At 49.3% G+C, this 21606-nt stretch overlaps 3 protein-coding genes across 3 annotated transcripts; 1 reads left to right on the plus strand and 2 right to left on the minus strand.

The window, feature by feature from the left end:
* The first annotated feature begins 4 nt into the window (after nucleotides 1–4).
* CEP41 (centrosomal protein 41) lies at nucleotides 5–11412 on the plus strand. The gene is made up of 11 exons (XM_014882562.2): nucleotides 5–81; nucleotides 387–450; nucleotides 977–1024; nucleotides 4520–4581; nucleotides 5246–5315; nucleotides 5720–5846; nucleotides 6492–6643; nucleotides 7461–7528; nucleotides 8124–8238; nucleotides 9209–9424; nucleotides 9821–11412. The coding sequence occupies exons 1-11, from the start codon at nucleotides 49–51 to the stop codon at nucleotides 9958–9960; spliced, it is 1095 nt and encodes a 364-aa protein (XP_014738048.1). The 5' UTR covers nucleotides 5–48; the 3' UTR covers nucleotides 9961–11412.
* A 604-nt stretch (nucleotides 11413–12016) lies between these two features.
* Nucleotides 12017–14952, minus strand: LOC106856879 (carboxypeptidase A1-like). The gene is made up of 11 exons (XM_014882555.2): nucleotides 14768–14952; nucleotides 14517–14598; nucleotides 14239–14373; nucleotides 14063–14164; nucleotides 13884–13985; nucleotides 13695–13796; nucleotides 13488–13598; nucleotides 13240–13330; nucleotides 12752–12951; nucleotides 12407–12491; nucleotides 12017–12278 (listed from the first exon to the last, which is right to left on the minus strand). Exons 1-11 carry the CDS (start codon nucleotides 14830–14832, stop codon nucleotides 12091–12093), a joined length of 1263 nt encoding a protein of 420 aa, XP_014738041.2. The 5' UTR covers nucleotides 14833–14952; the 3' UTR covers nucleotides 12017–12090.
* Nucleotides 14953–15603: 651 nt separating this feature from the next.
* On the minus strand, nucleotides 15604–20888 carry LOC106856880 (carboxypeptidase A1-like). Its single transcript, XM_014882556.2, has 11 exons — nucleotides 20726–20888; nucleotides 18901–18982; nucleotides 18373–18507; nucleotides 18110–18208; nucleotides 17513–17614; nucleotides 17157–17258; nucleotides 16937–17047; nucleotides 16602–16692; nucleotides 16263–16462; nucleotides 15918–16002; nucleotides 15604–15845 (listed from the first exon to the last, which is right to left on the minus strand). The coding sequence occupies exons 1-11, from the start codon at nucleotides 20788–20790 to the stop codon at nucleotides 15658–15660; spliced, it is 1260 nt and encodes a 419-aa protein (XP_014738042.2). The 5' UTR covers nucleotides 20791–20888; the 3' UTR covers nucleotides 15604–15657.
* Between the last annotated feature and the right edge of the window lie 718 nt (nucleotides 20889–21606).

Below are 21606 nucleotides of genomic sequence, written 5' to 3' on the forward strand. Positions count from 1 at the left end.
GGCCGCGCGTGAGGGACGGGCGGAGCGGGCGAGCGGCCGTGAGGGGAGATGTCGGCTCGGGGGGGATTCGGCGACCCTCAGGTGCCGTGAGGGGACTTTTCCTTCTCAACACTCTCGGGCCGGTGAGGGGAGAGGCGGGGGAATGGTTCGTGCAGCCCCCGCAGCCGGGAGAGCTCCGTGTGGAGAGAAAACGAGAGAAATTCTCCTTTTGAGGCTTTAAATCAGCGGGGTTTAATGGCGAGATGGGGATTCAAGAATTTCTCGTTTTCCTGTCTCTTAAAACCCCTTTAAATCGCATTTTCTGTTCCTTTTTTTTTTGCTTTTTGGCTTTTTTTAAATTTTATTTTTAAAAATTTTTTCTTTTCATCTTTTTCTTTTTGAAACAGTTTCTAACCCGGCGCATCCCCTCGAATCCCAAGTATCAACATATAAAAACTCGTCTGGATACTGGTAAGTGAAATTGTGAGGTAAAACCACCCAAAATACGATGGAAAATATAATTAATGTCTTAATTACCTCTGTCCTGAACTAATTTACCGCATCACTGCAGAATCCTTCTTGTGCTTATGATTTGTCTCACCAAATGTTTGCGATTAATAAAAATTTCCTATTTGTAATTTTCCTTCAAGGCTGAAATTTAAACAAGCACGAGCTATACAGATTTATGTGTGTTTATGTAATTTTTAATGTATTTATGTGTATTTATCTTCACACACCACCGTGCACCCCCTGAAAATTGAGATTAAATTCTTTGTGTGTAGGTGACCACATGTTTAGAGCCTTTATTGCTTTAAAACCTTTTTATTTTTTTCTACTCTTCTTTTTTAAAGAAGAATTTGAGGGTTAAATAAGTTTAAACTGGATCAGGCTCTGTTGTGGTGGTACCCATAGAAATTACTGATCTTGGAATTTCTGTCCATGGATTTATTTAAATAAATAATTGCAATAAATAGAATTTTTGTTGTTGTTGTTACAGGAAATAGTTTGTCAAAATACATGGAAAAATTGGAAGAGATCAAAAGAAGTGAGTACCTGGGGAGGAGCAGGATGGGTTGGTTCAAAACTCAAAGAGCAGGAGATGAATTCCAAGAGGTTTTCCTTGGAAATCTCCACAGATTTAATTTAAGAATCCAAGCAGGAAATCTTCCAGATCCTCCTTTGTGCAGTTTTGTTATTGGATTTTGTTATTGGAAGTTCTCTGAGCTAAGAAATCCAGGCTAGACTCATCTGGGAAGATTAATGGATCATTTCTGAGACTTTATTTCACTTTTAGGTCACAACTTGAGCTCTTTTATCTTGATATAATTTAAATTCTTATCAATTTATCTTGTATCTTGATATAATTTAAATTCCTATGAATTTAAATTCTATAAATTCTCCAAGACAGGAAAAAAACCAAGCTCATTTCTTGTGTTTCCATTGATTTCACCAACACTAAACGCTGCTGTTTTGAAGACTTTAGGTTGTTCAGGCTAATAAAGCCCTAAATTATTTTTATTTCCCTATTTTCTCACCCAAACCAGGCTTTTCAAATAAATTTTTCCCAATCAAAGCAATGATTTATGACTTTATTCCCAGACTATTCTCACATAAGGAGCCAGGAAAACTCTTCAACCTCAAAGCTCCATTTCTGGAGGCGAAAAAAACAAACCTGAATTGAACTGAAACCTCCATTAATGGGGATTAATTAGGATTTGAAACGTTCAGGTTTAGTTCTCAGCCCCACTTTGTGAGGGAGGTCACGGGAATTTATTTGTGCAAATCAGGCCTTTGTTTGTGGTTTGTTTGTTGGCTTTTGTGTTGGTTTTTTTTTTTCCCAAACACTGCAGGTCTTTGGGGATGAAAATGAAAAGAGGGATGACCTTGAGCTTTCCAAAATGCTCTGTTGACTGAGATTTCAGTGCAGGACACTACCTTGCTTTTTATTTCTGTTGAAAATCTTGATTTTTTTTTTTTTGGTGCCTCGGGTGGGTTTCCAATCTCACCACGGATCTGTTCCATGCAGTTCTTTTATTTGGTTTGGTTTTTTTTTTTTTAAATTTGGAGGGAGGAACTTTCTCATTCTCTCCAGGCTGAATGGCCACGTTGTGTTCCCAGGGAGTGGAGGAACTTGTCCCCCTCGGTTTCTCAGGGATAGATGACACCCTTTGGATGCAGATTTCAATCCCCAGCACAGGCACCTCTCTGTCCCTTACGTAACCTGAGAGATTTAAATCCAACGCCATCAAAAAAAAAAATTAAAAGAGCTGCACCCACCATGATCCATCCTTTGGAGGATTGAGGACACACACAGGAGGTCTCCTCCTTCTCTCTGCTCTTGTTTCCCTCCTCTCCCAAGCCCATCCTTGGAACACGGGATCATTCCAAGCAAAACCATGTCAGAAAATTCCAACGGATCCTCCAGGACCGGCCCGGGTACGTGGGGTTGATTTTTTTGGAGCTGGAAGCAGCGATTCTGAGCTCTCTGGGAAGGAGTTTTGGGTGGCAAGGGTAAGATCTAGGGCAAAGAGGCTTTTTTTGGGATAAAAAATCTTTATTTGAGGTGGGAAGGAGCCATCCAGGAGCTGCATTCTTGGACAGGGGTTCTGCTTCTCTGGTGTTTGTATCCATCCAGCTCTTCCCAAGCTTTGCTGCTTTTATTTCTCCTTCTAAATGAAGTTTTTATTTGCCGTGACAGAAAGGCTCTTTTTTGGCCTTGCCTGGGCAATTTTAATCCTTGAGCAGATGGAAAGGGAAATAATTACAGGAGATAATTGTTGCTGGGGTTTTTTGGAGTTAAGGGAGGATTTAACAACCTCAGCTTGAAACCAGGTGGTTCTGAACCACGAGGGTCATTTCCCAGTTAATTTACATCCTGAAATTCAGATTGTGCACCTCCTCATCCTCCAGTCCAGTTTCTTCACCTCCTGTGCTTTCAGCCCCGTGGATTGGATGTGCAGTGGATATTTTGGAAGGGCTCCTTTTTTTTCACTTGGACAACTTAGAGCCTAATCAAAATGATTTAGGGTGGGACGTTGAATTTGGGAGCCCTGAATGTCTTGGCCTCCAGCATTCCCGTGGCTCTCTAAACACAACTCAGCTTGAGAATTTCCATAAGCAAATCCCACAAGGAAATTTTTTTTTTTTTTTTTGTGTGGTGGCTGCAGGAATGTGCAGGGGAACCCTTCCCCCTTCTCCCTCCTCTCCCCTCAGCTAATGGAGCATTCAGCAGATGGTTTTAGAGGATTTAGAATCCTTGAACTGAGTGGATTTGCCAAAGATGCTGTGCTCCATTGTTCCCCCCAGGAGCTGGACAGGAATCTGCATTTCCCAAAGGACAAAGCTGCCTTTGCTTCCCAGGAGAGGTGATTCCATAGCGAGATGTTCCTGCTGGTACCATCCTGGCTTCTCTTCCCTCCTCCTCACACTTTCTTTTTTTTAATTCCAGGACGTTTTTTTTCCCCTTCCTTTGCCTCTCCAGGATCTGGATGGGCTCAGGCTCCCATCTCTTGGCTCTGGGAATCTCTGCTCTGGATCTTTGCCAACAGCCCTGCTCAGTTTTCCTCCTCCCTAAGCTCTCTTCAGGATTAAGATTCAATTAGTGCAGTTTCTTGTGTTAATTACCCATTAAGACTCAATTAGTCCAGTTTCTTGTGTCAGCCATCCCTTCCTTGAGAGAGATCAGTATCAAAGAAATCAGAATTTAATTGTCAGATAAAGTATAAAATCTTGGATTTTTTAAAATTAAGAGTGTTTAGCTTGGTGTTTGCAAAGACACGATGCCCCATGCTCTGATTCTGCTGTAATTTACACAAATTAAAAATTAGGATAAATTAATCTTTTGGTTTAAGGAGCTTTGTGACTCCAATGGGCTCCAAAGAACAGCAGGGAAAAGGGAAAATTCCTGAATTCCTTCCTTCCCCAGCACCACGGAAAACATAAATTCATATTTGAGTCTAAAAACAACTAAATCTGCCTCTTCCACTTCATCACATCTGGATAAGATCTCTTTATAACTGGTGTTAATTAAACCCTCTTTTTATAATTGATTGTGGTGGTTTGTAAAGGTTTCTTTAAATTTTTACCTGAAAAAGAAATTTCACTTTACAACTTTCTTCTTTTTCTTATTTAAAACCTAATTTTTCTTTTTGTCTGATCTTAGTGTCTGAAGTTTTATTCTAAGTTATTTTTTTTCCCTTAGAGTTTCTAGTCATAAAATTTCTCTTTGTACCATTTAAAGTTAAGCCTGTTTTGCCTTCCTATCTCACAACAGAAAAATTTCAAATTAGTAAACCAAAACCCTCTCTTAATAATTGTTGATTAACTATTAATTAATTGTAAATAATTGTTAATTAAACCCTCTCTTTATAACTGGCATTTCACAAAGTCTCCAGGTTTGCTGCTTTCAGCACAAACCTGAATTCTTGCCTGGCTGCAGAAGAGTTTCAGAGAAAATCTGGGATTAAGCCATGACCTGGTGTCTAAAAAAACTGGGAATGAACTGGGAATTGACCTTGTCCTCTTTGTTTTGTTTTTGAAGATTACAGGTATAAAAAGGATGAGCTGTTTAAAAGGCTGAAGGTGACAACTTTTGCTCAATTGGTAAGTCAAGATCCCTGTCTGCCTTCCAGAATCTTCCAGGAGCAGCATTTTTCCTTGGAATAAAAAAATTCCTCTCTAATTATTTAGCTTTAGTTATAATTATTCTGTCGTGGCTTCTTCCTGCCTTTAATAAAAGCAAATCATTCATTTCCTCAGTGGCCAAATGCCTTTAATTACAAATTAAAGTTTGTGGTGACTCCATCTTTGAAATTTATTCCTTATTTTATTTGTCCATTAATTTGAAAGGATCCTCAAGCATCTTGCAAGAGAGAAAGGCTGTGTAAAACATCACTAAATCTGAATTTTGTGCCTGAAGCCCTCCCTGTCCCCAGCTTTAACTGCAGAAGGGATTTCCAGGCTTTCTGTGCATTATTTTATTTAAAAGCAGTGAATCATCATATTAAAAAAGGTGAAAAATTGATCGGGAAACAAAGAGCTGGGGGGTGCTGGTTGAAGAAAACTGCTTCAAACTAGGAAAAAAAACCAACAAAAAACCCCAAATTGTCTTCTCAAGAGAGAAGGAAAGGGAAGGTTAAACTTGGAGATGTTGGATTCTGCAGACTTGGTTTTTTGGTTTTTTTTTTTTCCCCTGGATTGTTTTCCTTGAGCTGCTCCCTGCTGTGGATGTGGGGGATGAGTGTCTCTGTGGTTTTGTGCCCTGCAGGTTCTCCAGGTCGCCTCTCTGTCCAATGAAACCTTAGAAGTGACAAACGAGGAGCTGCACGAGCTGCCAGGTGACAAAGGGGGGGAAAAAAAGACAAGAGCTGGGGGTCACTGCCAAGTGTATTATAGGAAAATATTATTAGGAAAAATAAAATTTCACCTGCGATTCCAGGCTGGGAATAAATAAAAACCCTCCTAAAAAAAAGAAGAATTTTCAAGTAGGAAAAGCCTGGTGCTGGCAGATTGGTTGTAGTAACATAACCCACATCAAAAATTCTGTTTTCTTCTTCAAATAAGATCTCGAGCCCCTAAAAAAATCTATTGGCTCTTTATTATTTTAAACAGGAGGCCCTGGATAAATTCTCCTCGTTAAGAGGATGAAAATAAAGCTGTCACACTTTTTTTTCCAGGAATAGAAAGCGCCCTTAAAACCTGCTTGTTTACCTCTCGTTCTTTTGCCCTCTTGTCTCCCCAGATGCCGATGCTGCAGGTGACGATGCCTCGGGGACAAACGGCAAAGGGAGCCCTGAGGGGACAGCCAGCCCTGTCCTGTTCCTGAACAGCTCGGGGTGTGGGGAATCCCATCGCTCCACACTGCAGAGGTGCCTCACAGTAACATCCATTTCCTCCTGCCTTCCCTTAGCCCGGGAATCCTTGAGCCCAGGCTCAAGGCTGCTAAGTGCTTTTGTCCTGTGTTTTCTGGTTAAAGCCTGGGTTTGGAGGTGAGAGGGAGGGCGTTGGAGGATTTCCTGTTGGACTGGGTTTGGGTGGAGGCAGCAGCCCAGCGTTGTCACCTGGTGATGGCCTGACAAGGAAATGTGTTGGTGGGATTCCACATTTCAGGATTTTGGGGGTAACAAGGCAGTGCTCTGGTCAGCTCTGTTGTGGGCATTCCTGTTGATGTTTTTGTATGGATGTGGAGGGACAGGACGCAGGGAGTGGCCTCAGAGTGACACAGGGATCTTGGGAAGGAACTCCTGCGTGGGAAGGGGCTGGAATAGAATCCCAGAGAAGCTGTGGCTGCCCCTGCATCCCTGCAAGTGTCCAAGGTTGGAGCAGCCTGGCACAGAGGGAGTGTCCCTGCCCATGGCAGGGGCTGCAATGAGATCCTTTAGGTCCCTTCCCACCCAATCCATCCTGGGACTGACAATAATTCCAAACCCACCGCGTGAAGCTTGATGCTGCAAGAGGAATCTTTATCCCAGCTCTTCACCAAAGCATTCCTTAACCTCCAGTTCCCTTTGCAGTGTGATCAGTGGGGTCGGGGAGCTGGACATGGAGAAGGATTCTCCAAAGAAGGAGGACCCCCAGGCCAAGGAGAGGCCTTACCCCGACTGCCCCTTCCTGCTGCTGGACGTTCGTGACCGCGACGCCTACGAGCAGTGCCACATCGTGGGGGGTGAGCAGCCACCGAGTTTGCATTCTCATTTCTGTTTCATTCTCATCCTCATCCTCGTTTTTCTGTTCTTTTTGCCAGAGTCAGGATTAAATTCTCGAGATGGTATTTCTAGTTCAGGCTCGGATGTTTGTTAATTCTTATCTACGTTACAGCGAGGGTTACAGCGCTTCAAGGTGACAAAGTGACAATGGAGCCATATCTCTCTGCAAGGCCTTTTAAAGGCAAATCGTGCAATTAAGAAAAGCCACCGAAATTATTTTTACTTTTAACCCAATAATCAACCACCTGTGGTCCACAGTGTGGATTTTTCCATGCAGTTACAAAATCCCAAATGAAAAAGGTGAAAAAGAAGAAAAACATCCACCCTAAAACCTCCATCTTGCTATATATATATTATTATATTCTAAAACCTTAAATTCTAAGTTTTCCACCCTGTGATATCACACACTTCTATTCAAACTACACACCCGTGGTGCCAGTTCTGCCATTTAATTTTGGAAGCTTTCTCCCTGGCCTCAGTGTTCTCCTGGGGGTCAGCACAGAAAGTCTCCAAGTCTCAGTTTCCAACACGCAGCCACAATCCCACAGACACCTGGGCATGGATTCCAGCTCTGGGCCACGTTCCAGCTGGGTTTTGTCCCCCAGCTGGGACATCACTGGGTGTTCCCAGTGCTCATCCAGCACATCCCTCCTTCCTGGGAAGGGCTGGGGGGCCTGAGCTGATGTTAATCCTGTACTCAGTGGGTTCTCAAGGCTCTTGTATCCCAGGTTCAGCCTCTGGATGATTCTTTCCTTTTTTTTTTTTTCCCTTCTGCAGCTTATTCCTACCCCATTGCAACGTTGTCCAGAACCATGAATCCATATACAAATAATATTCTGGAATATGTATCCTTTCCATGGAAATATGGGGAGTTTATTGGTGGGGGCTCCCAAAATCAGTTGGAGCTTATCCAAGCAAAATTAGGGATCTCAAAAAAAGTGGCACAGGAGGTGGAGTTCCAGCTCCACTGCCTCCATCAGGTGCTGGATTCTGCTTCCTCAAAGCTCCTGACTGCAGTGGGAGCTGCCTGCATTTGACATTTCCCAGGATTTTGGCTGCTGGAAAGCCAAGCCAGGCTTGGGCACTGCTGCTCCAGGGATGCATCCATCAAATCCTTTGGCTTCCTGTCAGCACCTTGATGGGATTGGGGACAGACAGAGGATTATTAAAGGGGATTAGGCTGATCATTCCCAGGCTGTTGATTCTGAGGGGAGGCTGTAAACAAGGGGGGTGTTGCCATTCCCAATCTTTGAGCAATGCTGATCCCAGTGGGAATTAAAATGTGTCTGGCACTGAGAATTCCACAAGGGAGAACATTCCTGCTGGATGCTTGCAAGCCAAGTATGAAGTCTTTCCCTCCCCAATTGTCTCTTTTACTTCCTAAAATGTTTCAATATCCTCTAAAATTCAGCAGTGACTCCTTAACAGTTCCCATGGCAGAAAAACGCCCATGGCAAAATCATCATCGTCTACGACAACGACGAGCGCTTGGCCAGCCAGGCGGCCACCACCATGTGTGAGAGGGGCTTTGAGAACCTCTTCATGTTGTCTGGGGGTAGGTGGGGCTGGCAGAGCTCCCTCACACCTCCTGGGGAAAAAGGAGAGTGGGGAGCAACTTGTGGGAGCTGGAGGTGGGAGAGATCTGGGTTGTGGAATCACAGCATGGTTTGGGTTGAAGGATCATCCAGTTCCAGCCCTTCCCCTATCCCAGGGTGATCCAAACCCCAATGTCCAGCCTGGCCTTGGACATTCCAGGGATCCAGGGATTCTCTGGCAATTCCAGCCAAGCCAGGAATTCCTTCCCAAATCTCCCCTTTCCCAATCTGAAGCCATTCCCTGTGTCCTGTCCCTTGGAGCCCCTTTATTCCCTGGAATGTTCTGGAAGCTCTCCCTGGATCCTTCCCTTCTCCAGGCTGCCAATTCCCAGCTCTCCAGACCCTGAGCTTGGATCCATCTCCTCTCCAAGCAGTTGATGGATCCAGGGCCTTCCCTTGGAATCTCAGCAAACCATGAAGGCTCTCCCTTCCCTTCTCCTCTCTTTTCTCTCCCCATTTTCCATCCCAATCCCTGGCAATGGATTCTGAGTCTCCTGAATCCCAGAATCCTGCACTGCCTTGGCTGGGAAGGGACCTCAAAGCTCATTCCAGGGACACCTCCCAGCATCCCAGGCTGCTCCAATCCTTCCTTGGCCATTCCAGGGATTCTCTGGCAATTCCAGTCCAGACAGGAATTCCTAATTCCCAAGATCCCATCCATCCCTGTGTCCTGTCCCTTGTCCCCAGTCCCTCTCCAGGGAAACATTCCCAGTTCTGAGAGCAGCTCCAGGTCCTCCTGCTGTCCCCAGAGTTGGATTCCATGTGGGATCTCACCTGAACAGGGCACGGGGACAGAATTCCCCCCTCTCTCCCACTGCCCACATTTCTCCATCCAAACTTTCTGGACCTCCATCTCCATCAATCCCTCATGCCTGATCCCTCCTGACCCATCCAGCTGGGAATAAGAGATGCTCTTGTGTGTCCCTGCAGGCCTCAAGGTCCTGGCCCAGAAGATTCCAGAAGGGTTGATCACAGGCACACTCCCCGTGTCCTGCCAGGTGCCAGCTCCCACGGGAGGTGCCCGCAGGAGAGCAGCTGCCAGGGTGCCACCCACTCGTGCAGAGAACAAATGGAGATTTTCTGCTGATGATCTGCAGAAGTTGAGGCATTACCTGGCTGAGGAGCAGATTCCTTCAGACACTGCCAGTAAGAGTCCAGTGATGCCTTTTTGGGCTTGCCTAGGAACAGAGTTAAAAGAATAAATGGGGATATATTTAATGAAAGGACTTCAATATAATTAAATATATTTAATTAAGGACAGATGAAGTTAATTAACACTTTATGTGGAGTTTAGAGTCATGCACTAATGCAGTATATTTGAAAAATATAAAAGCTAAAATTCCAAATAATTGCCACAATGTGCTTCAGCCTCATTGTGGAACGGTTGGGTGGGAAGGGACTTTAAACCTTCCACCTTCCCCTATCCCAGGCTGCTCCAAACCCACCCAACCTGGCTTTGGACACATCCAGGAATGGAGCAACCACAATTTGTGCACGGCCAATTTCTGATTTGGGTGTTTGTTTTTTTTTTTTGTCCCACAGGTCGCCTTACCCGGGCTAGTTCAGGCCACGATTCCAAACTCTCATCTGTGAGGAGCAACCCCAGCCTCCCCAGCACTGCTGGATCCCTGAGCAGCCGTTCCCACAGCAGGACCAGCATCCAGAACAGGCCCTGGAAATAAAGGAGTGTCCAGGTTTTGGGAATGCTGGGCAGAGCAGCCCCTTTGTGGTTTTAGGAATCGGCAGGGAAAAGCAGCCATGGTGAGAATTGGCAGCTCGGGTAAAGGCTGGGCAGCTGCAATGATGTTTCCTACAAGCATCACTTGAGGTGCAGGGCAGGACAGAGGTGAGAGAACTGGTTTTGTAGGGGAGGGAGAAAACTGGGACCAGTAGAAACTGTTCCACAAAGTTTTTAGTGCAGCTGAAGGAATTTGTGTCCGTAACATTCCCAGGCCGTGCCTGGAGCCGTGAGAGTGAACAGATCATCTGTGAGCACAAACTTTGGTGGTTTTAGCAGAGACAAAGACATTCAGAAGATCCTGGAAGGGTTTTTTGGTGTTTTTTTTTTTTTTTTTTAAATAAATTATGATAATGAACAGAAGTATTTGTAATGAAGATGTTTTTTATTGCCCACTCGGTGCTGTGACAGTCGTGCTTGCTCGTGGACACTTTGTGAATTGTAGTTCCTTTTTCAAGGTGAGCTGGAGGAGAATAACTGGATTTTTTTTTTCCCAGTGACTCCTTTACCAGAGGTTTTTTAGGAGCTTCTTTAAGGTTTAGGGTGGCTGAAGGAAAATTTGCTGCTACTGCCTCACCAAAATCCCTAAAACCCAGCAGGCACGTGGAACGTGGAGCTGAACAGAGTGAAGGTTTCCTGGAAAATGAGTAGCACAGTTCTCCTCAAATTGGTGCTTCTGGATAACCTGGGAATCCTCTGATTTTCCTGAGCTGCCCGTGGGACACTTTGGAGTTGATTTTGGAGGGATTCTGCTCTCCAGTTTTTCCATCTGGCATTGCTGAGCCTGCTCCTGCTTTGGTTATCGTGGTCTCGTGGGGTTTGTGTGTATTTTTGGATTCAGTGTTTTTCCCCCTTTTTGAAGCTGACAATCTTCAACACATCCCAAAACTGACTGGTGATTTTTGAGATCATTCTGGTGAAAGGACAAAAAGTAGGAGAAATGGCACATAATTTCCAGTTTGGCAGCTTAGGACTCGACATCTCTGAGCACGTTTATCATTTATTGTGTCTCTGAATGTGGAATCAGACAATGCTGATGGCAGGATCAGTCTGATAAGGTCCTGCTGCTGTGGGAGTAGATTTTTTTCAGCTCCATGAGCTCTTGGAAGTGTCATTGCATTGGCTAAAATCCTGATTTTGCTATCCAGCTGTGGGAGACAGATCCAGAATCTCTGGCTGCTCTGTGCTGTGTGAAAACCTCCTGGTGAAACAAAACTGGCCTGAGTTGTTTGAAATCCTCCAAATCCAAGGAATCAAAGCAAGGACTGGATGTACATTCCCACCATCTCGATGGATTTGTGTGGATTTGGACTCTTGGTGTTGTTTGGAGCAGAGTCAAACTCTGCAGAGGCTGAGAGGTTTAATTGTTTAATTTAATAAAATGTAAAATACAGCACCTGCTTGGGTGATTTTTATTTTTTTTGTTGCAGCTTTGAGAGGTGTGGAGAGCCTGGAAAAGCTGGGAGTGGGCAGGGGCTCAGCTCCCCATTCCCTAGGGATTGCAGCAGGTGAGGAGGAATCACAAAATCAGAAAGGTTTGGGTGGGAAGAGACCTTAAAGCCCAGAAAGTTCCAACTCATGGACACCTTCCCTTATGTGAGGGTGCTCCAGCCTGGCCTTGGACATTCCAGGGCTCCAGGGGCAGCCACAGCTGCTCTGGCAATTCCAGCCCAGCCAGGAATTCCTAATTCCCAAATCTCCCCTTTCCCAATCTGAAGCCATTCCCTGTCCCCAGTCCTTCTCCAGCTCTCCTGGAGCCCAAATAAATCCTGCTGACCTCACGTCTCAGAGCCTAATTCCCTTTCCATCCTCTGCCAGGACAAAGGCAAAACCACCACCTTCCTTTTCCTTTGATCCCTGCTATTTTCATGCCCTTTCAATCAATTCCTTTTCCAGGCCACTGCCCCATCACACCCTGCTCGTTCTGGCACCAACTGCAGCTCCGAAACGACTTTTCCACGCGACTTGAGAAAAAGGGACCACAACCACAAGGCTTTTCTCATCCTTCTTTGCATTTCTTTATTGATTGATTGCCTTCTTCCTCCTGTGCAGCTGCTCCAGCCCTGCTCCCAGCTCAGTACAAGTTGTCCCTGGTGTGCTCAATGATGACCTTCAGTGCCAGCCAGGTCTCCTCGGCGGTGGGAACGATTTGTTTGGCGGGCAGCAGGAACCCGTAACGCCCCGTGTCCCTCAGCTCGAAGGTGAAGGAATATTTAATCCCCTGGTTGTAGGTCCAGTCAATGGTTCCTCCACTAGCTCTGTCTGAGGGAGCAAAAAACAGGAGGATTTCAGATCCTTGGATCTCTTTGGACAGGAATTCCGTGGGGTATTTGGCCGGTGTGAGGGATGGGTTTGGGATTTGGGGGTTTTGGGGTTGCCCCAACACTTACAGATGGTGGTGATGATGCTGCCATACTTGTACTGGGTGCCATACAGGGAGGACAGAGCTGCCACAGCCTTGGCTGAAACCTCGTGCTGGGAATACAGAGAAGGGAGAAAGATGAGAAAGGAAAGGAAAGGAAAGGAAAGGAAAGGAAAGGAAAGGAAAGGAAAGGAAAGGAAAGGAAAGGAAAGGAAAGGAAAGGAAAGGAAAGGAAAGGAAAGGAAAGGAAAGGAAAGGAAAGGAAAGGAAAGGAAAGGAAAGGGAAAACCTGTGGGATACAGCTTTTTCTTTGGGTACAAAAAGATGCCAGAGCTCCACCCCATCCCAACCCCTCAAACCACATAGGTCTCACCAGTTCCTGCTGGTCTGGCACTGCAGTGTAGGTGTAGCCATAGGGGTAGAGCAGGAGCTGGGAGTAGCTGTGGATGGACACAAAAGCCTTGATGTTGCCGTGGCTCTTCACAAAGTCCACGATGGATTTCACCTCGGGCTCCGAGTTGGCGTAGGGTCCGTGGTACGTCTCTGAGCAGGAGCTTGAGCTGGCTCCAGCCTCTGTGGACAAGAGAATGGTGAGAGCACAGTGGGAATTTGGGGTTTTTCCCACCCCTCAGTTCCACAGTGGTGAGCAAGGAATGCTCCTGGGGATCCTCCTAACGTGACTTTCATTTGTCACTGGGGAATATCAAAGCCCTGCTGGAGCCCAAACCCTCAGCTCTGCCACGGAGAGCAAATCCCACCTCTTCCCTAGGGGACATCAGTGGATCTTTGAGGCAGAAACAGCTTTGGAGCCTCCAGCTGGAGAATGGAAAAGCTCCACAGGGGCAGGGGGACAGCTCTGACCTCCAAAACCTGCGTCCCAGTTGCGGTTGGGGTCCACTCCAACACAGATGTTGCCCGAGTGCCTGGACCTGGTCTTGCGCCACATGCGGTTCTGGAAGGGCAGAGCCACCTCAGCTGGTGCCCAGGGCTCGTGGTGGTCCCCTTCCCATCCCATGGAAACGTGGATGAGGGGGCTTTGCCCCAAATCCTGCTCCCCAGCCCCATCCAGCACGGCTGTAGGAACCAGGGAGAGGAAATGGGGGCGGTACCGTGGTCTGGGTGTAGGCAAAGCCATCAGGGTTGGTGACAATCTCCAGGAGGATGTCCATCGTCTCCAGGATGGAGGCCACTCCTTCGTTATTCGCGTGATCTTCCACAATCTAGAGAGGATGGAGGTTTGGGGCTGCCTGTCCTCCCTGTGGGATCACCCAGGGCTCCAGAAGGGACGGGGTGGCCCTTTTGGGATGTGTCATTACCTTCTTGGCAAACCAGACACCGCTGGCCTGCGTCACCCACTCGCGGGAGTGGATCCCGGTGTCGATCCACACGGCCGGGCGGTTCGTGCCCCCTGTGCTGAACTGGGAGAGCAGACGTTGGGGGTGGGGGTTGGCTTTGTCCCCATCACCACTTTCCCCCCCTCTGGATCACAATCCCCAAATCCTCACCTTGAGCACGTAGAGGGGACGGTTCTCGGTGGAGCGGCCGATCTCCAGCTTGCTCACCAGGTTGGGGTTCTCGGCCACCAGCAAGTCCATGAAATTGTAGATCTGGGAATGAGGGATGTGGGGGGTCACTCCTCGCTCACCCCCTGCCCCAAAATGCCCCAAATCTTGTGCTTTCCCACCTCATCTATGGTGTGGTAGGCCTCGTAGTTGAAGGTGTTGGTGTTGAGCGGCAGCTGGCGGCTGCTGCGGAGCATCTCCCTCTGCTCTTCATCCAGCAGGGCCTGCGGGACAGGGGGTGGGATGAGCCTCATTCCCACTGCACGGCATCCCCCCCCTCCCCTGCAGCACCACTGACCTGCACATCCTCGATCATGATGGAATAGGAGACCCCAGCAGCCTCCAGGTGAGCTTTGACCGCCTGCAGGCTGAGGAAGGGCACGCGGATGTCCACGGGCAGTCCGAGCCCACGGGGAGCCAGCCAGAAATCCAACTGCATGGAGAAAAATGGGGATAAAGGGATCAGATCCTGCCTCAGGATATACCCCCAGCACCAGCCTGTCCTGCTTTTCACAGCTTGGTTCCCATCATCCCACATCCAGCTTGGGGGGTGTCCCCAAAATCCACACCCAGTACCTGCAGATGCTCCAGCTCCTGCAGCTCCTGCACCTTCTGCATCTCCTGATCATTCTGGGGGATGACACGCAGCACCTGGTGCCTGTGGGGTTGGGAGATATGGGAAGAGCTCCAGCCTTGTTAGTCCAGCCTAACCCCACCCCATCCAGCCCCCCATTCCAGGGGTCTCCCCTGAGCCTTTTCTCTGTGCTCCCTCGGGGCTGAACCAGCTCCCACAGCTTCTGCCACCATGCCCATGCCAGCCCCCCTACCCAACAAAGGTCTCGGTGCAGGTGGCCACTGCCACCAGGGCAGCCAGGAGCACAGGGAGCCTCATGGTCAGCAGGGAGAGTCAGTCTCACATCCCAGCAGTGCCCTGGGGCCTCTTAAATCCCATGGGATGGTGGCCCCAGCCCGGCCCCTCCAGCTGTCCATTTTCCCAGGGCCCTGCTGACCAGCCAAGGTCAGGCCCCGCTGTCCCCATCCAGGCAATCCCAGTCCTGGCCAAACCTGTCCCAGGAACCAGCTGGGGTCATGGTGAGTCAGCTGCCAGCAAGGTGAGAGCAGGAGGTGCCAAAATCCCAGAGCCCCCAGCGCTGGCTGAGGGGAGGGAAAGGATCAAATTGGGTTGAGAATGTGCAAAATGCAGATTTTCACTTGGTGAGCTGGATCCCTAAGCCACAGTGGTGGGGAAAACGGTTTGAAATTTGGCTGAGGAAAGTGGTGTAAAGCTTGGCCCAGGACAGAGGTCAGAGCAGGTGACAGTTGTTCCAGGAGCCAGAAATAAACAGCAAATGCCTGGAAGCACTTTGCACCCAGTGATGGCCCTGAGGGTGCCCATGTCCCTCCTTGTAGCCCCCCAGGGAAGGATGATGAAGCAAAACTGCTCAAAACCTCACAGATTTGGGGTTGGCTGCCCAAAAATCCCCCAAATCCCCCAATCCCATTTTTGGCTGCCCAAAAATCCTCCCATGCTGGCTGTTGGCTCCAAAGGATGGGGACTTTGAGCCAAAGTCACAGGGGAAAATCAACACCTGCAGGGCTGCGAGTCCTTTTCCAACCTTTCTTTGGAGTTTAGCATGAAAAAAATGAGGGTGCCCGAAACCACTGAATCTCCACGAGGATTTATTGAGAGGAGGGAATGCTGTGGGAGGTGCTGGGGTCAGTAGGGATGCTCCAGGACATGGACCATGATGTCCAGGAGCGCCAGCCACGTCTCGGTGGCGGTGGGGACGATCTGGGAGCTGGGCAGGAGGAATCCATAGCGCCCCGAGTCCCTCAGCTCCAAGGTGAAGGAATATTTCACCCCGTTGTCGTAGGCCCAGTCGATGGTGGTGCCTCCTGCCATGTCTGCAGGGAGAGGAGCCCAGGTGGGAGCCCATTCCCGAGGGGTTTTCTGTGGGGTGAGGGAGGGGCACTCACAGATGGTGTTGGCAATGCTGCCGTAGGTGTATTTTGTCCCAAACACGGCGGCCAAGTCACTCACAGCCTTCTTGGCCAGTTCATTCTGCAAAGGAACCACCCAAATTGGTGAGATCTGGTAGATCAAAGGCAGGGGGATCTAAAGCCCATCATTCCCCATCCCTTCTGCTCTAGGTTTTCCCAAAAACTCTTTATTTTTTGTTTGATCTCCATCTCACAGCCACCCTCCACCAGGACCCAGGGGTTCAATATTTGAGTTGTATGTAACAGGAGCAGGGAAGCTCCTGGGATGCTCTGCTTGATTTTTCCAGGTGGTCACAGCCCCACGTTTTGGGGCCATCTCACCATTTCCTGGTGGTCAGGTGTGGGTTCCCTCCTGTATCCATAGGGGAAGAGCAGCATCTGGGAGTAGCTGTGGATGGAGATGACGGATTTCACGTTCCCGTGGGCACGGATGAAATCCACGATGGCTCTCACTTCCCTCTCAGAGTGGGCATGGGGGCCATGATAGGTCTCAGAGCAGGGATTGCTGCTGGAACCAGCACCTGGAGCAGGAGGAGGAGATGCAGAGAGGATCCCTCGGGAAGGGTTTCCATCCCTGGGTTTCTCTGCTCTAGCAGAAAGTGTGGATGTTTTGAGGCACACACAGTGCCTGGTGTGGGGACCTGGTGGCCGAGGTCTCACCTCCAAACCCAGCATCCCAATTTCGGTTGGGATCCACTCCCACACAGCGGGATCCAGCGTTGAGGGACCTGGTCTTGCGCCACAGGCGGTTCTGGAGCACACAGAGAGGAGACCAGAACAGGGAATCCCAACCCCTGCCCAGGGGTCTCCTGGAGCATCTCACATGGGACCCAAAAACCATGGACAGCCATGACTGGGGACAACACTGGGACAAGATCCCCCTGGGAATCCCAACCCCTGCCCAGGGATCTCCACTCCTGGGACCCAAAACCACGGATGGACGTGGTTGGGGACAGCACTGAGACAAGATCCCCCCGTGGTGTCCCCGCACTCACAGAGCTGTGTGTGAAGGCAAAGCCATCAGGGTTGGTGACAATCTCCAGGAAGATGTCCATGCTGTCCAGGATGGCTGTGACAGAGGGGTCCTGCCCGTATTCCTTGGCAATCTGTGCGTGGAGAGCAGCAGGAGCTGCCCCTGTGCCCCTCAGAGGTGAGGGGTGGGACGGCTGCGGGGTAAGAATTGGGGTCCCCCATCCCAGGTGACCCCAAGGTCACCTTGTTGGCCGTCCAGACTCCTGTGGCTTGGGTGATCCATTCCCGTGAGTGGATGCCGGTGTCCAGCCAGATGGCCGGACGCTTCCATCCCCCAGTGCTGAACTGTGAGGGACCACGGGATCACTGAGGCTGCAAAAACCCTCCAGCACCATCCCATCCCATCCAAACTGTGTGCCATCCCCACCCTGTCCCCAGCCCAGAGCCCTGAGTGCCACCTCCAGAAATGGGAACTCCAAACCTGCCTGGACACCCCCTGCCCACCCTTTCCGTGGAGAAATTCCTGCTGATGTCCAACCCTTGGCACAATTTCTCATCCTGAGGGGGGATTTTCCAGGTGAGGCTGCCCCAGGACCCACCTTCAGCACATACAGGGCTCTGTTCTCGTAGCTCTGCCCGATCTGGATCTTGCTGACGAGGTTGGGATGATCCTCCACCAGGACATCCATCCAGTCATAGATCTGGAAGGAGGAGCTGCTGGGTCATGAGGCTCAGCCTGCTTCTCACCTTTTGGATTTGAGGGTATCCAGCACTGGGTGCAACAGGCAGAGCTTCCCTGGGGAAGATCTGGTGCTTCCCTGGAGACCTCACACTTCCATGGAGAACACGGGGTGGTTGGGGCTCTGTGTGAGCACATCACAAAGTTTTTGGGGAAAGCAGAATGAATGGTGAGGGAGAAAGCTCTGAGACACCCCCAACACCATCCCAGCCCCCACCAGTCCCAAACTGGGCTCCAAGCACCCCCCCAGTGAAGCTGAAAATGTCTTCCACAGGACTGGGAAGATCCCAGGATGGATGTGGAAGGTTTCCCAGTCTCCCATCTCAGCTAAAAGCTCCAGCAAGGAGGAGAAAAGTGTCCCAGGGAGGTCTCACCTGTCACCAAGAGCTCACCACGACCTGCCCCACATGGAAGTGACCCCAGCAGGACAAAGCCAGAGCTCTGCAGAGAAAGGTACCTCGTCTATCGTGTGGTAGGAGGAGAAATCAAACGTCCTGGAGCTTCTCTTTATCCTCCTAGACCTCCTCATGCTTTCCTTTTCTTCATCCAATAATTCCTGGTTAGGAGGCAAAAAAATAAACAACCAAAAAACCCCAAATCAAACAGGCTGAAAGGAGCAGGGAGGTTGGATTTTTCTTCCATTTCTTGATTTCCAACTTTTTGGACTTTCTCTCAGGGTTGAGCTGCAGGAATTTGTCTTGATCCCATCATAGCCATTACCTGCACATCCTCAATCATGATACTGTAGGAAAAATTATGGGAATCCAGGAATTTTTTGACTCCGTGGAGGTTGAGGAAGGGCACCCTCAGGTCCACGGGGTGGCCAGGGCTGTTGGGGTGACGCCAAAAATCCACCTGGCAAGAAGAAATTGAGTTGAAAGGGAGAACTCAGCCCCCACCCTGTGCTGGTGCTCATCCACTGAGCTCCCCAGCACCTCTGGGCTCTCTCAGGAGTTTCCATGAAGGATCTGAAAAGGTTTTTTGGACAAATTTTGGGCCACAGATGGATGTCTGGGTAGGGACTACAGAAATGTTTCAGCCCAAGTTGTTTGAGTATTTGTGGGATGTTCCCAGTTCATACCAACCAGGAGCTCTGAGCTCAAGGAGCCCCAAGTTAAATTTGTATTTATATTGTTCTAAATGATACAAATCCAAAATGGAGAGGGAAAAGGATGGGATGGCAAAAGAGAGAGGCCTGGACTCACCAGGAGTGTGACCAGGGGGCGCTCAGGACCCCTCAGAGCTCACGTGCAGCTCCTCCTGCTCACCCAGCACCCTCAGCAGGGCGATCTGCTCCTCCTTCCTGGCCGTGACTCGCAGGACCTGGTCCCTGCAGGGAGGCACAGGGGTCACAGGGAGGGGACTCTGGGCTGGGGGGAGCCTGGGGAAGCCCCACAACATCTCCCAGGGTTGGAAAATGAATCAGTTGTTGGTGTTGAGAGAGAAAGCTGCAGGTTCAGAGCAGCCATGAGGGGGAAAGAGCAAGTGCTGGGGAGGCTGAGGTGATCTCCAGCTTTGTTTGGTCAGCTCCCGAGCTGTTGGGGGATATCTCACAAGGATATGTTCTATATTTATGGATGTGTTCCCTAGCAGAGGTCCCAGTCCAGCCTGGCTGGGCTTCCCAAGGACAGACACAGCCCCTGCAGAGGAGGAAATGTCCTGTGGGAGAGAGGTTTTGTCATCTCAGATCAATCCTCCAACCTCTCCTGTTGGACAGTGATTAAAGCCACTCCTAAAATGGCACAAAATTCTTTCACCTTTCCCCTTTTTGTACCTTTCATCTTCTGTTCATCCTCCTTTATCAGTTTAACCACCCCAGGGTGATAACAATTTCAATTTATCCATTCCCTGCCTGGGGGCTCAGGCAGGCATTAAATCCTTGGGATTTTTCCAAAATCAGGGAGCAGCCCTGACATTCCCTGGACAGTTCTGGATCTCTCCCAGCAGCCCCTGCCTGGATCCCTCAACCACAGCATCAGAGGAGGAAGGAAAGCAAGGAAGGAAGGTGGGTCAGTCACATCCCAGAATATCCTGAGCTGGAAGGGGCCCACAAGGATCAAATCCAACTCCAGGCTCTGCCCAGACACCCCAACAATCCCACCCTGTCCTTGAGAGTGTTGTCCAAACACTCCTGGAGCTCTGGGAATTCCCTGGGCAGTGCCCAGCACCTTTCCTGATATCCCACCTAAACCCCCCTGGCACAGCTCCATGCATTCCCTGGGTCATGGGATCACCAGCTCTGGCTCTGGTGCCACTCCAGCTGGAGGGATGTCCAACATCCTGGGGGTACCTTTTTATGGATAGGTTTTCCCTGCTCTGAACATGGAATTCCCACTTTCTCATTGCCAGTCCAGTCATTCAGACCTTTCTGGAAATGGGTTGGAAGCTTTGGGAGTTTTGGGTGGTCTTCACCCCCACCCCCTACGTTCCATGTCCCCTTCTCAGCCTCATTCCTGCACTGGGCTGTGCTGTTCTTATCTCCAGGAGCTACAACCAGGATGTTCATCCTGGAAAAAGGGCTGCCCTCCCTCCCCAGGGCCCCTTCTCCAGCCACATCTTGTTCTTTCCCACGGCGTGTTATTCCCAGCAATCCTTGGGTTTTATTCCTGACAAACCCTGGCTGTTATTCCCAGCCATCCCTGGGTTTTTATTCCCAGAAATCCTTGGCTGTTATTCCCAGCAATCCTTGGGTTTTATTCCTGACAAACCCTGGCTGTTATTCCCAGCAATCCCTGGGTTTTTATTCCCAGAAATCCTTGGCTGTTATTCCCAGCAATCCCTGGGTTTTTATTCCCAGCAATCCTTGGATGGTGTTTGAGCCACACACATCATCCCCAATCCTCTGGGATTCCACAGCCTGGCAGAGCTCGGAGCGATGCCCTCATGGTCCAGCATTCCCTCATTCCTACCTGCTCCAGATCTGGGGTGAAACCAAACCTTTCCTAGCTGGGGAAAAAGCCCTGCTGGGTTTCCATCCTTTGGGATGTCACCCTTGCTGTTGACCCTGGGCCTCTCTCACCTGGATCCCCATCCCAGCCTTGGTCCCACTGCCCCCTGCTCCAGCAGGACTCACCCCACGAAGAGCTGCTCGGTGCTGGTGACCCCCAGGAGGGTGAGGAACACCAGGAGGGTCTCCATGGTGGGTGGGAGCAGAGGCAGAGCCCCGAGGATGCACAGAACCCCCTTGGTGGTCGGGGTCCCTCCGGGAGCTCCTCACCGGGGCCGCATCCGCGGCAGCGACAAACAGAGCAGGCAGGAAGGGCTCCCGCCAGCCCAAATGTTTGCTTTATTTGGCAAAGTCAACACAAGAGCAGCCAAATTAGGGAGGATCTGATAACGTCCTGCATGAGTGTCCCTACTCCCTGCTCCGAGCTGCTGTGGGTACAGGCAGCTCCCAACCCACGGGTGTGGGACCCTGGGGGTGGCGTGGTCACAGGAACCCCAAAACCACAAGGAAACACCTCTTTGTTCCCATGAGTTTCTTCATTGCACGTTGCTATGAGTAAGTCAATCATAATTATGATTAGTAATGCATGTGTAATGCAAGCTACTACAGAGTTACTTGTAGGAAAAGCGTTTAAACATAGACTTATTTATGATTAATTACTTTATGCATACATCTGTATATATATATATCTATAAAATGTAAAATAGATTATTCAAGTTATTCATCAAACCATTCCCAGGAGTGAGGCCACTTGATGGTGGATGAAATCTCACTTCAAAGCTGATGGAAGTCGTGGAGCTCAGAGGTGCACAAGGACGTTCAGCCGGGGTAATGCTCAGAAAGAAAAGCTCATTTTTGGGTAGAAAATGAATTATTTTAATGTTTTCAGTGTAAGCAGTGGCTGTGGAGCAGCTGGGGCTATCCCAGGAGGTCAGTTTGTCAGAGGTGTCTTTGTTCCCCAGTTAAAGCAGCGTCTTTGTTCTGCAGGTTACAGCAGGGCCTTTGTT

Source organism: Sturnus vulgaris, chromosome 5 (assembly GCF_052056855.1).
Source record: "Sturnus vulgaris isolate bStuVul1 chromosome 5, bStuVul1.hap1, whole genome shotgun sequence".
NCBI classification, from domain to species: Eukaryota; Metazoa; Chordata; class Aves; order Passeriformes; family Sturnidae; genus Sturnus; species Sturnus vulgaris.